The sequence below is a fragment of the Protomyctophum bolini genome (genome assembly GCF_963924005.1).
Source record: "Protomyctophum bolini genome assembly, chromosome: 4".
Taxonomy (NCBI): Eukaryota; Metazoa; Chordata; class Actinopteri; order Myctophiformes; family Myctophidae; genus Protomyctophum; species Protomyctophum bolini.
This window is the reverse complement of record NC_137865.1, coordinates 38,456,244-38,473,575: the sequence shown is the minus strand read 5'-3', so window position 1 is coordinate 38,473,575 and position 17,332 is coordinate 38,456,244. Positions and strand designations below refer to the sequence as shown.

Genomic DNA, 17,332 nt, shown 5'->3' with positions numbered 1-17,332 from the left:
GGACTTTAGACATGCTGTTGCGCAATGTCTCCTCACCATTCCATCTCACTCTGTCAGTCGCACATGTCTTTAGCCTGTCTTTCATACTCTTGACTCTGTATTGCAAATACGTTTTAATCTTAACAGTTGACTGCATGGTTTCAGTCTAGAGGCATGATATAAGTGGAGTATTGCTAAGTAATTGTTTCTGTCTGTTGGCTTGCGGTATACAGTAGTCTGCATTCCATTCGGAATGTTCACGGATTCTTTGCTGGCCTCCAAAGAAAACTTGATGGAGTTGACAATACAAACTCATTATTATCATTATTATGATAATAATTATTATTATAATTGTCAGTGCACGTAGTCAATCCTACGGGCTGCGGCGCCACCTGTCAGCCAGGAGTGTTGGGCGGGAAGAGTAGGACGAAGTCTCTACGTCCTCCCGGTGGTGGTTCCTCACTGGCAGGTGAGTCAGTAGGACACGACACAGACATGTCATTTGTGTGGGGACAGGGGAGGTATGAATTGCATAACGACTATAAACTCTGGAGAGTATCTTCACGGATCTCTGAAAGCAAATATAAATCAACGCTAAGCGTTATATATGTTGTATATCTGACTCGCCAATGTCATAAGCACGTTCTCTGTTTTTCCCCAAAGCAATGTATAAGAGCTATACTGAAGCATCAGATGATATTGTGATATAGGTTTCACTTTCGGTTTCCAAATGGATGCTGTTCCAATCAGCCACTTTCTATATACCATATATACGTACTTAATAAACACTTGGCTCCACTCAAATTAAGTAGTCGCTTTAAAAAAAAGTCTCTTTAAATCATAAATGTGACATCAAACTATAAGGTCTGTGAGGACTATTTAAACACGAACAGTGCTGGATCTCAGCACCGCTGGACGTGTAGTGACAGGCTTGTTTTACTTGACCACGATGTAATTTAGATGTTATTTAGACACATGCTACTTTATATTCATGGTTTACCCCGTATCCTTAGATGTATTATGTACAGATTACCAAAGTATATTGTTTAGACTCATGCTTTGCTCTTGGTTCACTCGTGATCCTAGTTTACTGAGGCACCGCACTACACTGTCTCTCTGCATTTGAGTGAGAAACCAGTACAAGTGAGAAAATCTGAATGGGCTGGGTCACTGTACTGTACTGTACTGTACTGTACTGTACTGTACTGTACTGTACTGTACTGTACTGTACTGTACTGTACTGTACTGTACTGTACTGTACTGTACAAACCCTCCTCCCTGGCCTGTCTGTGTCTGTGTTAGGCTGTGCAACAGTGACACTTGGTGGTGAACAAAAGCTATAACGCCACTCACAAATGCCCGGGATCTGGGATGGCGATTGCCGGTCATTGGTGGCCCATCGGCCTCCCGTTTGCAGTCGTTTTATTATTATTATTATTAGTATTATTATGTATTTATTTATTTATTTTCAACCGGGACCGCCTGCACACTTTCCCTGGCCTCGTCCCTTCCTGTTCGGCACGCCAACCCCACCAACCACCCACGGCCCGAAACCGGACGCTCCTCGCCCTGTTTATCTCACTTGTACTGTAACATACAGTATGCTCACTGTAAGGCTCTCTGGGTAAGAGTGTGTACTAAATGCCTACATTGTGAATAGATCCATTAGTAGTAACACAGCTCCTACTAGTGTAGCTATTAATAAACACACGCACGCATGAAGACAGAGCTGGCACTGGGGTGACAGCATTAACGGAATGACAATTTTCTTTGTGCGTGTGTGTGTGTATGTGCGTGCGTGCGTGCGTGCAGACAGGGTTTTGGAGACAGAGAAGATCCTGTTAACTGAACCGGTACCAGAGCTGGGCCACACAGAATACCAGCTGCTCAAGTTCTTCATCCTACTGTGAGCCAAAAGGGAAAATAAAAACACACCACTTTACATCTTCACGTATATTATAATCTTTTTACAAATACTCAAATTAAACAGCCATTTAAGAGAACCAAGCTCCTACACAGCTGTTAATGAAGGCATCTTGTCTGTATAGTAGACATTATATAGGTCCACAACTACATGGCCGTTGTAGGCTGGTATATACTGCCATCTAGTGGTTGGTGTTATATTAAACAGTTCGAGTTCCCACTCCCAGCATTGTTGATTTTGACAGCAAATTTAGATTTAGTTTTAGTCTTTTGAATAAAATTCAGTTATGTTATGTTTTAGTCTGAAATGTTTTAGGGTTAGTCTAGTTGTAGTCAACTAAAACACCTTGTGATATATTTTATGTATTTTAGCGGGCCTTAAGTTGATGGCGGCGTAATGCCTGACGAAATAGTCAATATATTAATATTACTAAATGTCACAAGCTCACAGTGCCATTGTGAGCTTGTAGATCGGCTTTAGTTTAGACATACTATCGGTCCGACTGTTAGACCTCAAACCCTAACCTAACCCTAACAATACAATGTTAAGACTTAAGAGTCATCACTGCTGCTGTACTGTTGATGTGAATTCTGACCGCCTGTGCCTCTGTCTGTCTGTTAGGATCATCCTGCTGATCCTGTCCTCCTGTTACCTGGCCTTCAGGGTGTGTAGCCTCGAACAACAGCTGTCCTTCCTCAACACACAGCCCACCGTACCGCTAAGAGACAGGTGTGTAGTAGCCTCGAACACTCACACACACACTCGCTACATACACTCTAGTATTATTGGAACAAGCACACACTGTGTTTACCTTTGGTGAATTCACACCAGAGAGATTAATATAAGCACTTTCCTTTGCTTTCCTTTGCAAGCTTTTCAGTCATGTTATGAACGTGGAATGTGTCTGCACAGTGCACACTACTGATGAACGTAGGCAGCGGTGTTAAAGGGGAATTCTACTAATTTTCAACATTTTACCATGCCATTAATATACCTTAGAGCTGTTGTGGGTGTCAGCTACACCTACTGTACTAATTTGATACACTGTATACATTTTCAATTGTACATTTCTTTCAGTCGACAATTGTTAAATTATTTATTTGACAGCCCTTGTGTGATGTGGTCCAATGAGGGGTCTGTAGAGAATGATTTATTGACTGAAATAAAAATGGATTCTACAGGTGTGGAGAGGTACCCTGCTGGCTGGCCAATGAGAAGACAGGCACCTGAAGCCCCAACTTCGGCAAATCGGAGAGGGGAAAACTGCACTTACACAGACAGACTGACCTATAGAGGGCAGGCAGTGAGCCGGGGCTCCTCTCTCCATCTTTAAACCTGGCTCCTCCCAGCAGGAGAGAGGACGACGCCCCGGGACTGAGGGGCCATGCCAATCTCTATCACCCGCTGAAATCAATGGGACGGATCTCAATAGACCCCCCCCACACACACACACACACACACACACTAACCCTGGTTTATAGCGACGTCCCAGTCACACTGTAGAATGCACTTTACCCAGAGCTGAGTTGTTATTGGCTCACAGTAGAGGTTGTAGACGAACAGAAGAGTCAACCACAGCCAATGAGGTGCTTGCGTGGGAGGCACCTGTGTTACAGACCAGTCTGTGGACTCATGTCGCCCTCCAGAGGCCAAACGTAAAGCATGCTTGACATTTGTGTGGTCAGTAGTGCTCCAGGTGTGTAGATAGAGTTGTAGGTATGTAAGAGAATCTAGCTGTAAAAACAAGTTATGTACTTTATATCATAATGGTACTGAGTGTTAAGTGATGGGGAGATGTGTGAGTGCGTGCGTGCGTGCATGTGTGAGACAGAGAGATACAGTGTGTGTGTGTGCGTGCGTGTGTGCGTGTTGCCCCAGCAAATATTACACATGATGTTAGCTTGTGTAAAATCGTGAAATGTATGATGGAAGTCATTGGAAGAATGCCATTGTGTCGTCATGAAGAACGCCTTTAGTTCCAAAACATTATAAACTGCTGAAGAAAGACCAGAGGAGAGACAGCAGCAGGTGAGATGTGAATGTCATCTACTGTAAATATTTTACTGTTTTTAACGGGGTGGGGGGGGGGATACTGTTGCTTAGAGGCAGTTCGCTTCAAATTCAATCATATCTCTTATATCTTTAAAACCACATTCTGCTGTGTTCGGTTTGTCCCGCCCCCAGCTCATTGCCAAGTTGTTGATGATTATGAATCATAAGCAGCTTTATTGCCAAATCACAGGTTTACAGGTGTAAAGAAGTTTGTTTTTTAATTCAGGTGAACTGGTTTCACGCCATGGCCAAGGACACATGCTGGGGGCCAGGCCCGGATTAACAATGGAATTTAGGCCCTCTGCAAGACTATTTCAAATAGATACAGCTGTTGCTTCCGTCGAAACCGAATTCATAGATCACCGTCCCACCGATGTCACAGGAACCCCCCGCTAGTGTTTTTGGTCCTCCAACAGTTTCTTAACCACTTGGTGGCATAATAGCAAATCCAGTCGGGGAGCAGCGGCGATCGTGCTGGCGGTGGCATCGTGCGTGACTGCGCGGCGGTGCGCTGAACGTTCATTCACTGGGCGAACGAACACATAAACTAAGTGTCGTTCTTGAATCTTGATTGTGTTGCGCACGTGCCATGGAGCCCTTTGATTTGGTTTAGCGCCACGTCCCTATAGGAGGGAGGGGCTGCAACCTGTGTTCCCGTTATGAGACGTTTCATTTGAACTTGAAGTGAACTGACCCTTGCCCAGCGATACCTCTGCTGGTATCTAACTGATGATGACCAAGCTGTCACTTTAACAGAGCACTGAAATCAAGCATTCAAAAGCCCTGAACAATGATACGGGTGTTTCCGTTCACTTGTAGCATGGACGGTATACAGTCACATGCACGACCGAAGGGGAGTAGCCCACGCCATGCCAAGGTGTCAAACCGCCAGGTCGTCATGTGGAGTGACGGCACTTTATGTGCCAACGTGGGCGCTCCCTTTACAGGAAACTCTTCCCTTTCGCTCGCATAGAATGGAAGTGAGTGGGACACAACCTCTTGAGTTCAGTCAGGTTAAACCTGGGTGGACCTACTGTATATACGCTGACAATTTTAGGATGTCACAAAAGAAACCTATGGCCTAGCCTCGGGGGAATGATAAGGCAAATTGACCTGCCCTTAGAGGTGCAACAAAACTAATAACAGGATCGTGAGGGATCCTGTCAATCAAACCCAATTTGTGCACGCCCCCCCACACTGCCCTAACGGAAAACACCCGTATGAGTGTTCAGAGCCTTTTAACAGGATCTGTGTCTGGCTTAAATGTTATACTACAGTATGCTCATTTAAACAGATGTTGTGCTATTGGTGTTAGTACTGGGTGAAGGTCTCAGTGGTGCTAATGCTGTACCTACTGTACAACAGTGGTGGAAGAAGTACTCAAATGTTTTACTTAAGTAAAAGTATCAATACGGCACTATAGAAATACTCTGTTACAAGTAAAAGTCCGTAATTCAAAATGCACTTGAGTAAAAGTACAAAGGTATCTTGGCATCAAAATGTACTTAAAGTACCAAAAGTAAAAAGTACTCATTATATAGAATGTCCAATTTCAAGTTTTCAAATGTATACATTTGAAAATAGCAGTTCTACAAGCTCACAATGCATCACATTGGCTATTTTCAAATGGCCGGCGAAATGTATATCGGGCTGAAGTGGTTAATGTATGTTTTGTAATAATCAAAAATCTACAAAGTAACTATACTAAATAATTGTAGTGTAATAAAATTATAACATTTAGTGCAGTAGAAGTAAAAGTACTGAGAATTTGACTCAAGCAAAGTACTAATGCCTCAAAAGGTACAGTACTTAAGTAAATGTACTTAGTTACTTTCCACTACTGCTGTACAAGCACAGTAAGATTTCACAGTCCAGCGTCAGGATTTGTTTAAAACTCTGCCCCACAAAGACGAGAAGCAGTAACTATTTAAAGTGTCTTTAAAAGTCTTCATAAGTTGGGTTTAGATTCCAATTGTGAGAAATTTTTAATGCTATACCATCCACTTTGGTATCCAACAATTATTCTGGTTTAGCGAAACAATATTGCTGGTAAGCCTTAGGGATGGGCGATATGACAATTCTGGCTGATATCTGATATAGTAATCGATAACCGATATAAACCAATGTCGATATGACACACACACACACACACACACACACACACACACACATATATATATAAAGAAAATAATAATAATCTTGCTCATTCTGAAAAAGGCATAAAAACACTGAATTTATTCCCAAACTATAGGATGCACCGTTATTGAAATATTGGCACATCCAGTAGTACAACATAAGCAGCTTGAATGTAGTATTTCTATTTGAAAATGTGCCAACGTGTTGACCCTTTTGAAGAAATGATTGCGCTCGATGGTCTCAGTCAACTATGAAACCTTGCGTTTTTGTCACATGTCACATTCAATTTTGTCACTCAATTTGTCACGTCACGTCACACAGGTGACATCATTAGGGATGATAGTAAAATCCCCATACATGGGAAAAGCCCCCATATATTGTGCCCAGGTCTCGTGACATCACTATGACATCATCATGGGCAATTAAGCCCATATATGGGCAATATACTAATATTGACGTCATCAATATTAGTATAAGTTAGAAGCTGTTCTGACATTCCATAGTGTAGCCGCGCCCGGCAGCCGGCGAAAACTAGAAGATTTAGATCTCCATATATGGAGCTGACCTCATCAAACCCTGTACCCTCAAGACACGCTACATATAGTTCACACGACCTCGCCCCCAGGCTTCTTACTGGTAATAAAATAAATCAGCTAAAACCGATATATTATTTTGATATCGGTTCTATATTGCATTTTAAGGCCAACATCAGTCGATACCGATGATGACAGATGAATTGCCCATCCCTAGTAGTAGGCCTGCCAACAATTATTCTGGTTTGAACAAGACATAAACATGAATGAATTGTAGTCACAGTCACTGCTATTTGTCTTGGTTGAGTATCTTTACTTGAAGGGGTAACTGAGACCGCTGTGGTTCTTCTTGTCGCAAATCGTTGGAGAGAACCATCAACAGAGTTGATGGATGTCACGTGTGTCTGAATGAAGCTAATAGTCGACCGCTGTACTGCTGTGATCCCTCAATATGTAAAGTACAGTACATGCTGCTGTAAACCAGTAGTGTCTCTTCTACTGTGAAGGGCCAATATGATGTACATTTTCAATCCAGCCTGTCATTAATTAGTGCTCTTGCAACCCAAAAGCAGGGAAATAGTTGTTGCTCTCATCCCTCCGTGGCACGTGATGAGATGTGATGTACAGTAGAGCTACAGTTAATGGATGTATTTATTTATGTGAATAAATGTTTGGATCGACATTAAGAACAGCGTGTGAAAAGGAGGGGGCAGTAAGAAGGTTCCCGTCTGAGATTTTTGGTGAATCTGTCTCGCCATAATAGCGCTGACTGTAAGACAAGAGAGTCTAATAAACAAATGATTGTTTATGCTTCCTGCATTTTTTTTAACCACCGTCTCAGTCAGGCTGTTTATAAGAGGACCAATACTACCTTGTGAAACTCATCAACTGGCATCAATAAACAGCTTATGGCGTCCAAAAGTTATACACTATAGTTCTTTTTTATCCATTTGATTTAAAAGGGAAAATGTTTAAGTTATTTGCATACTTTATTTTTATTTTTATACCTAGCCTAAGATTTCTGGTTTTATTCAAGAAATATAGCAAAAACATCAATTGGTCAAAAATTGGACATGCTCAAAAAAAGGTGAAATTATCAACAAAACACTCAGAACTATTAGCACTAGTATTAAAAAAAATATTGCTTTTTTTATGTCCAATGTATTTGCATTTAGTAAATGCATTTGAAATTAAATTAAAATGTTACTTTTCAGGATTCAAAAATAGGAAAAAAACCTGGTTCTGAATTAACATAATAGCAAAAAATAGCTGATCTACAAGCTCAAAATGCGTTGCACTCATGCACTGCAACACGTTTTGAGCTTGTAGATCGGCTAGTAGGCCTATTTGCTATGACAGAAATATGCAATGTGGCCCTCTGGAGTCTGGAGTGAGCGTGGACATATAGTGGCACTCTCCATCTTCAAAGTTGCTCACCCTGATCATGATAATATGCTCCTATCTCAGAACAGGCTTTCTTGAAACTAAATACTAACTGTCCAGAAGAGGGTGCCACAGCCCTCAGGTCTTATACCATGCATAAAATTGGTGTCATTCTGGATTTGTGTTAGGCCTATAGCCTATATATTGTGCTGTAGCTTGTGCATTTTATAAATTTAGCTGGTATTTTTGAGATATCTTAATGTTTATGAACCTATTGCTGAGCCTTGCACCGCCCATTTTGTGGGTCCAAATTCAATAAAATGGTAATATTTCCATAGTGTTGTACCATATGGTACAACACTATGGAAATATTACCAGTCAGAGATTCCTTTATACCAGAGAGTTGCATATTAGGAAATGCATATAGGCTAACTAACAGGTACACAATTCACATGCAATTGTTGTCACGGAAACGGTTAGTGGCTGGACGTCAGGCCACGACGTCACGTCACCTATAAAGTATAGCGCAGAAGACAGATCAGTGCAATTTTCTAGAGATTCCAGAGTGACCAGAAGAGATTACCTCCAGTGTTCAGATACTCAGAAGACTCGGACTAACTCAGTGTACCAGTGTGTCAGGGAAGACCGACGAAGGGTGCCAGTTCAGTAAGGAGAAGATCAATATAAATATACATAATCATGTTAATATACATAATCATAATAATACATAATCATAATATAAAAAGTGGTACCTGCATCATCCATACGGCAGGCTGAAGCCTTCAGACTCCCACCCACAAACCCACTATACGATATCGAGGGAATCGTGTCTACATGCATGCATGCCAACATAATATTCCGAATATAATATCTGAATCTGAATGATGAAAGGCAGAAAGCACCTGTACAGACCTATATATTTACAGCAGGATTTACAGGTTTTAGGATAGGATCGAGGGCCTGCTGGGAGTGGGACCCTAAGGTTACGGTCGTCAGCCATAGGAGATTTAGGGCGCGTTCGGAAATGCGCACCGGGAATGTGGTCAGTTTGTTGAGTGTGGTGGGCGGTGACGTCACAGAGTGCGTTCAGTGTGCCTTATTTACGAACGACCAGTTACAACCAAACACACCTTCCTGTAGGGGGCGTGCACGTTTGTGATTGTTTTGATCCTACGCCTGCACTAAAACTCGAGTCTCTGTAGCCAACGAGAAACGCAGCACAAGTACAACTTCACAAGCAAGTAGCCTAGCCTACTGTAGAAGAGCAACATGGCAGAAGCGATGGCTACAGTTGTTTCTCTGTTGGCAAGTTCAGCCGTTGTTGTTGTTGCAATAGTGGACAGCGACGAGGATGACGGCGAAGTTGAGAATGTATAAAGTAGGCACTATAGCCTTGGGCTAATCACAGCGCTGCCCACTGACTGTGTGCGTTCTGTACCTAGGTACAGAACGCCACCTGGGAGCGCTAGAGACACAGCTGTGACGTAAGCACACCATTCACACCGAGCAACCCTACCCTGAGGGTAGGGTTGCTCAGTGCGTGCACTCAGCACACCCGGTGCGCAGCGCACTGGATTTTCGAACGACAACGCACTGAGTGCACTGAATAAACGAACGACAAGAGAGCACACCAGTGCGTTCAGGGCGCATTTCCGAACGCGCCCATATAATATCCTTCCATATACATCGACCTCAAATATTTTATATATTTTTGCCTCTCAGACCAAAACGAACTTGCTGATGCAACTACCTCAGAGGACAAAAGCGAACATAAGATGTCCTAGAAAGATGTTAGACCAGACTTCACTTATTTATTTAATTTGTTTCCCCTTTATTCTTTTTCTTTTTTTGCATCATTGAATGTTGGATTTTCTGCTGTTAAACTTTAATCAGTAAATTAAATCATCATCATCTGACTCATTCTCATATCAAGGAGTCAAAAACACATACATACATTGTCATGGGCTTTCTTTTTCATTGCATCAGCCACAACACGGTGCACTGGCGGGGCGTAGCTTAGATCGACAGTAGGTTTGAACCAATCAGGGTGGCCGTCGAGTGCCGTGCCGGTACTGGTAGACCAATAGTCGATGACTACAGTCTGAGCCCGCCCTCTCTGTCTGAAGCGCGTCCCCTGTCATTGCAGCAGCGTGGAGAGTGTGTGGTGTGAAGCAGTGCCAGCTCAGCAGTGACTGAACCATTCTGTAACTTCTTCTGTGAGTATCATTATTTGTTATAGTGCCATTGGGTCGAATAAGAGTTTATCTTACTGCTGAGCAGAGGCGGTGCTTTGAGCAATATGCTAAAATCTATCTCCCCTGAAGCAGAAACACCGGGCTAACGGTCGTTAGCTAACGTGTGCTGCTAGCTCACATATGCCACTTCATCACAATAGCAATTTTAAAATCTGTCTTGTCAGTAGTGTACTGTAGACAATATATATAATTTCATATTACATCTCAGTGATTTCATTTGCAGTAGGGCTATCGATTCCTAAGTGACATTACATAATTGCATTGCAATAATACCCATATAAACCGTTTACTCTAATACGATTGTGTACTGTTTAGTTGTTGGCAGAGTTGAAAAGGTGGAAATTGACATGACAGCTACTACTCCACACCATCCCATTATCATAAAGTCAAGATATAAAGATAAAAGCTTTCGCAGTAAAAAGTGACTGACCCCATTCATCCTTATGACTTGATGACATACAGTGAGTAGTCTAGGCTACCCATCTGTCATAATTGGGGTATGGGGTCCTGAAAACCAGTGGTGTAAAAAGTACTCTCATTCTTTACTCAAGTAAAAGTATCAATACTGCCATATAGGAAAAAAAGAAGTCTGGAATTCAAAATGCATTGGAGTAAAAGTATTGGTATCAAAATGTACTTAAAGTTCCAAAAGTAGAAAGTGTGACCTTTATGCAGAAGGTCCCATTTCCCAAGTTTTCAAATGTATAAAATGTTTACAAATATTTTGAAAATAGCTGATTGTGAGCTTGTAGAATGTAGTAGATCGTCTATTTTCAAATAGCCAAAATGTATATAGGGCTGAAGTGGTTAATGTGTGTTTTGTAATAATAACCAAGATCTACAAAGTAACTAGTAACTAAAGTTTTCAACAATTGTAGTAAAAGTACAATATTTGCCTCTGAGAGAGGGGTAGTGGAGTAGAAGTAAAAGTACTGAAAATTGAAACTACTACTACTTTACACCACCGCTGAAAACAGTAATAACATGCGTTTTACTATAGGGTGAATTTCCGCTTATCTGGGTGGTATGGTGGACTTGGAACATCGTCGTCTCTGTCTGTCTGTCTGTCTGTCTTAACACCTGTGTGCTGCGGTTGCTATCAGGGTGGGTGGTAGTCAGGAGTGGGACAGGGGCTGTTTACCGCCCGGCTTGCTGTCTCCAGTGAGCTGCAGTGCTTTCAGCTCTGGGGTTTCCAATGTGCCATCTAGATTTCCAACCATGCCACCACTGGGAATAGGTGGCCACTGCCTTTTAATTATCACTGTCTGTGACAGTGACACAGACAGACCTTTATTCTCTCTGACATACATACAGTGTATGTGTAGTACATTGTAAACTGTTTAACACTTGTATGTAAACAGAAAATACCTACTACTACAGCCAAAATGTTATTGACTAAGCCAAGTGAAGTTATTGCTTGGGATATAATGAATTTGTTCTAGGCTAACGGCTTTTAAAAATATATTTTATTATTAGTGGTGTGGTTGCTAACTTGCTATAGTCAACACACAATATTGTTATCGGAACGAGAATTGTTTTCCAGCAAAGTGAACCTGCTTTTTGAACAACAGAAAAGTGAAGCTTTTGGACATTGTTGTCATGCTTCATATGACATCACAATATCCTACAATAGAGGGTATGCGCGTGACATCATAGCTGGAAGTTCCAAACTCCAACACTCCATGCTGCTCAATGTTGTGCCACTCAGTCTAGATGAGGGGGTCCTGATTAGATGGGAAAATCATGCATGTGCATACTCTCTATACAGTAATGCACCACGTCTCTGTCTGCGTGCGTGTGTGTAATGCACGTAACTGGAGAACCCCACCGACTTCAAATTCGACACACGCGTTCCACACCCACGCAGGGAGTGCAGTGTCCGGTATCGAGTCGGTCGGACCCACGGTTGTCCAGAACCACCACAAAAGGCTCTGGTCAGGTTGGGCCAAGTCCCCTCAGGCCCTCACCTGTGCAATTTCAAGCCTCTGCCTCAGCCAATTGATTGCCATGGCAACCACCCACATCTGACAATTGATTACTTAACCATTCCACTTTTCACAGTCAGCCAGTTTGCCCTCTTCAGACACAGGCAGACAGGCAGATACAGAGATCTCCATGTGGGACACAGTTAAAACGTTAATGGCACTGATCATCAATCAGATGGAATGAATTGAGTTGGAAGCTGATTTGGTAGTCTGGGGTAGTTGAGGCCAGGGTATTTTTTCCCCTTAACAGGTTATGACATGTCATGGTGATAAAACTAGCGTCAAAGCCCGAGGGAAAACTGTCAGGGACAGAGCTGACAAAAATTCTTAAGCTAGTTTAACTGGTCAAGTTGGGTCTCTTAGGCCTTAAGGCCTTTTGCTTGACATTGGAGGTAATTATGGGTTTCCGAATATGTGCTATACTTTCGGCACAATTGGTCGCTTTCTGTGTTCCATGGTGCACAGTGCAAACTCGTGTGTTTTTTTGCGGTGTTTTGTAGATCCGAAAGTAGTAGGCTATCACTAGCTGTCAGCCTGTCACCGGCACCCCACTAGAAGACCCCACTAGACAGACAGCTGCGGAAAATGGATAAAATCCGGAAAAAAACATTAAACGAAATATTCGGCGGCAGCGTGCATTGTGTGCAAACGTGATTGACATAAAAGTGGGATTTTCTTTTTACGTCCTCCGATATTCACCGAAAAAACACCCCTGTGGGCAAACACCTTTGATTGTGGCGCAAAATCAGCTATCCAAAAAAGAATAATTGCTTATTTGTTAAAACACCTGCTGCTCTTGAACCACTTCCTGATTCATTAAAAATCCTTTAATGAAGGCCTGCCTACAGTATGTGTGTAGGCCTGTCACAATTATTACATAATAACCTAATCGCAATTATTTGAGATAATCGCAATTATGTTTGTATAATTGTCAATGGTTTCCATGTCGGAAAGTATCACTTTGTGATGTGTTGTAAGCTTGCAGATCAACTATTTCTGCTATTTTGTAATTAAAAAAATTAGTCAGTGACTTCTTTTTATATTTAAGTTGTACAATTTGACAATTTCGTCAGCTTAAATTTGTAATCGTGTGTGTGTGCGTGTGTGTGTGTGCGTGTGCGTGTGCGTGCTCCCGTCTAGACAGCTAATCCAGAATGGATGCATCGATGACTGCAGCTCAAATCCGGGAGAAGTTCATCGATTACTTCCGTCGCCATGAGCACCAATATGTCCACTCCTCGGCCACCATCCCGCTGGACGACCCCACGCTGCTCTTTGCAAATGCTGGAATGAATCAGGTCAGTCATCATATCATATGTCATGTGAAGGGTCAAACTAGGGGGTTTTCATGATTCTGAATCCATCGCAAGCATTTGTTTTGCACAAAATACAGTCCTTGGGCTAAAATATCTGCTATCTCTTTCCCTAACAAATAGTATAGTGAAGTTATGCACTGGTTAGGTTGTCGCTGAGTCAGCATCCGTACTAACATTAGCCTAGTAGATTTGAGAAAAAATGGTTATTTAAAAAAAACTAAAACTAAAATGACTTATGGCTCATGGCTCGAACATCCCAAATGAAAAATCTGGTTCAATCCTGATCCGAAGTCAAACACTAAAATGTTGTGCAAAAAGTGCACCAAAGAAATGGACTTTGCTGGGTGGTTGGTAGGTTGCAAAGACCATATTTTCATTGAGTGTGTGAAATGAAGCATAAATTGCCTAAAAGATATCTCTCCAGCATGGGAGAGGCAGTGTTGGTCAGCCATCTGCAAAAACATGTAGGTCTCACTGCCAGTGATTTGAGATCACTGCTGGTGATCAAAAGGTCAACAAAAATGTACACTACAAAGTAGAGGTCTTAAAAAAAAGAATCCCTTTGGAAAAACGCTTTAATGTTTACAATGCTAATATGATGTTAAGAACCCTATTTTCACTTTGCTTTATATCCCAGTTTACTAAAGTCATTTCACTTGTATTGTGAGTTAAATGTAACTTTATAGCTCCTTGTTACAACCTAGCGTTTTTTTTAGACATCAGGTGACCCGGGCGGCTAGTGTAGCGGTCCAGGCACCTAGGCCGCTAAGCCAGCCTGACGGCGTCTCACGGGTTCGACTCCCGATCCCGACGACCTTTGCTGCGCGTCACCCCCAATCTCTCTCTCCCCATTTCCTGTCACCATACTGTACTCTATCCAATGAAGGCAGAAAAAGCCCAAAAATATATCGTAGAAAAAAGAATCGGCCTCGGGTCTAAATGTGTTAAACCAAAATTAAAGTGTATATCTTGTCAACCTTCCCCCAGTTCAAACCCATCTTCCTCAACACCATCGACCCGTCCCACCCCATGGCCCGGCTGCGTCGCGCCGCCAACACACAGAAGTGTATCCGCGCCGGTGGAAAGCACAACGATCTGGACGACGTGGGCAAAGATGTGTACCACCACACCTTCTTTGAGATGCTGGGGTCCTGGTCCTTTGGGGACTACTTCAAGGTAGGGGGGAGGGGGGGTGTGTGTGTGTGTGTGTGTGTGTGTGTGTGTGTGTGTGTGTGTGTGTGTGTGTGTGCGCGTGTGCGTGTGTGTCCACTTAAACCCCTTATGGTTGACCCGGTAATGCAAGTATGATGATGTCACATGAGCATACCCTCTATTGTAACCATTTTGCCAAATCACAGTTCTTTACATGCATTTTGATTGATGCAGGATAATAATAGTATAGTAAGAAGTATTATTGCCTAATTTGTTATATTTCTGCTGCATTTTAATGTTGACATTTTTAATATTATAATAATCATACCCAAAAGGCTTTTATATCTCATAATGTATTCACATTAATCTGTTTGGTCATATGGATGTACACAGTTTTGGATATTTTCCCAATGTTCCCTTAAAATTCAACTGATGACTACTGATGGCAGCCAGTGAGCTTGAGTATGTTGATTTTTGTTTAGGTCTCGATGGCTTGTATAGATGGCCTGGTAATTGTCTGGCATTTAAATCACAATCGGCTCATTCGGCTGCAGCCCATTAAACTCATTTGCCGGTCGTGGATCAATCTGTTCTCCTCAGTCTCTACCTGTGACCATCGCCCTTCTCTCTCTCTCTCTCTGCTAATTTCTCCCTACTCTCATGTCCTCCCTCCTCTGCAGCATTTGGCCTGTGAGATGGCCCTGGAGCTGCTGACCCAGGAGTTTGGCATCCCCATCGAGCGTCTGTATGTCACCTACTTTGGGGGCCATGCTGAGGCAGGCCTGGAGCCTGACCTCGAGTGCAAGCAGATCTGGATGGACCTGGGGTGAGTCCAGATCTTCTACAGCTAATGCTGCGTTGACGGCAAACTGACCGAAAGAGTGAACATTTTATTCTCGACGTGACCCGTCATGTTGTAATTATGCCCATGAGTGACGGGGATGGGAATCGATATCGTTAACGAGAATCAACATCCGAGCGTATCGATTCATTTTGATCAATGCCAGCATGTTTTTCCGGACATTTGCTCTTTGCAAAACAATGATGCCGTGTGTGTGCACTGCTGAAAAGATAAGAGGAATTGTAATTTATGTGTAAGTCATATTTTATTGACCATAGGTGGGATCTAGACCGGATCTGAGCAGTTAACAGTTCCACAGTCAGTGTTGCGGAAAGCCTGGTGGTGACGCACGGTTAACTTATCTGTGGATTGTTTTAATCAATACATAATCAAATGGCACTTTCGCATTGCATAGAGTCAAGTTTCCCACAGCAGATAGAAAGTCAGGATCCATGCAGCTGGTCGTAGCTAGCGACATTGTTAAAGTTAATGATGGTGGATTCAACTGAAGACATCTCCTTCAATCAGAATGGACGAGGCCCGTATCCTGCCTGGCAGCATGAAGGACAACTTCTGGGAGATGGGGGACACGGGTCCCTGCGGCCCCTGCAGTGAGATCCACTACGACCGCATAGGAGGAGGGAGAGACGCTGCTCACCTGGTCAACATGGACGATCCCAACGTGCTAGAGATCTGGAACCTGGTGTTTATTCAGTTCAACAGGTAACGCAGTCAAAATGCACAGCAGGATAATTTATGAGCTGTGTGTGTGTGTGTGTGTGGGGCTAATGATGATTAGTGCAGGCTACAAATACACAGCTGTGTACAACTGTACACATACTCTCTCTTCTCTCTGCAACCTTTAGGGAGTCTGAAACGGAGCTCAAGCCACTCCCTAAGAAAAGCATTGACACAGGCATGGGATTGGAGCGCCTGGTGTCCATACTGCAGAACAAGATGTCCAACTATGACACTGACCTCTTCGTCCCTTACTTTGAGGCCATTCAGAAGGTAAAGACAGACAGAACTGCTGTGAATGTGCGTAACTGAAGGCTTTTAAAGTTGACCATGAATGGGGAAAAAAGGAGGGTGAGCTCTGTACAGGCCAGTCTAGACGACCAATGCAACTCGACATGTCACCATCTGCCACTCTCCAGTTTAGGGTATGCGCATGCATAAACTCAGTGGCAAAGTGAGTTTAACGTTGTTTAATGCAATCAGATTCTGATTTGTATGTGTCGGCTGTCAAGGCCAGAAAGTAGTTTATTTCTCCACCCCACAAAGTAGGCATTCCTGCATAACTTCCAGGTATGATGATGATGTCACGCACGCTGACGCGCATACTCTCCATTGCTGTGGAAGCGCCTGAATGTGCACCGTCAAGTTGCAAATCGCAGTTTTCGGATTCTGTTGCATGTTGTTGAATAATATTTGGTCTGGATTGGGCTGGGATTAAGGAATTAAAGTCGGCAATAAGAAATTAATGTTGTCTGGCCTTCCTTCACAGGTTTTGTGTAATTATATTTTACACTTAACGAGAGCTAAATATGTTGCAACATTGTATTATATGACTCAATTTCTATGTATGTACGGTACCTAATATGTATGGGGATTGGTAATACTATCCCCATACTTAAACTGCATTTATGTGTTCACAGTATTGGCTGATATTGTAGCTAAAGGCAGACTGTGTATAACTGTATATTTCAGTATTAGCTGATATCCTAGCTAAAGGCAGACTGTTTATATTTCAGTATTAGCTGATATCCTAGCTAA

At 42.6% G+C, this 17,332-nt stretch overlaps 2 protein-coding genes across 6 annotated transcripts in view; both read left to right on the top strand.

The window, feature by feature from the left end:
• Positions 1–7,545, top strand: part of LOC308314002 (GRAM domain-containing protein 2A-like) — a 48,237-nt gene extending 40,692 nt beyond the window's left edge. For 2 of the 4 annotated variants that reach the window (XM_080761361.1, XM_080761360.1), the window contains exons 10-13: positions 338–448; positions 1,792–1,885; positions 2,525–2,632; positions 3,085–7,545. In XM_080761361.1, coding sequence (XP_080617487.1) covers positions 338–448; positions 1,792–1,885; positions 2,525–2,632; positions 3,085–3,133 — 362 coding nt within the window. In that variant the 3' untranslated portion in view covers positions 3,134–7,545. The remainder of the gene's footprint in view (positions 1–337; positions 449–1,791; positions 1,886–2,524; positions 2,633–3,084) is intronic. The other 2 variants (XM_080761362.1, XM_080761363.1) reach the window with 2 other exon arrangements.
• Positions 7,546–10,132: 2,587 nt separating this feature from the next.
• The window catches only part of aars1 (alanyl-tRNA synthetase 1), a 24,829-nt gene continuing 17,629 nt past the window's right edge, over positions 10,133–17,332 (top strand). Inside the window, exons 1-6 of one of the 2 annotated variants that reach the window (XM_080760676.1) lie at positions 10,133–10,223; positions 13,388–13,545; positions 14,551–14,739; positions 15,396–15,541; positions 16,085–16,279; positions 16,423–16,567. In XM_080760676.1, coding sequence (XP_080616802.1) covers positions 13,402–13,545; positions 14,551–14,739; positions 15,396–15,541; positions 16,085–16,279; positions 16,423–16,567 — 819 coding nt within the window. In that variant the 5' untranslated portion in view covers positions 10,133–10,223; positions 13,388–13,401. The remainder of the gene's footprint in view (positions 10,224–13,387; positions 13,546–14,550; positions 14,740–15,395; positions 15,542–16,084; positions 16,280–16,422; positions 16,568–17,332) is intronic. The other variant, XM_080760677.1, reaches the window with a different exon arrangement.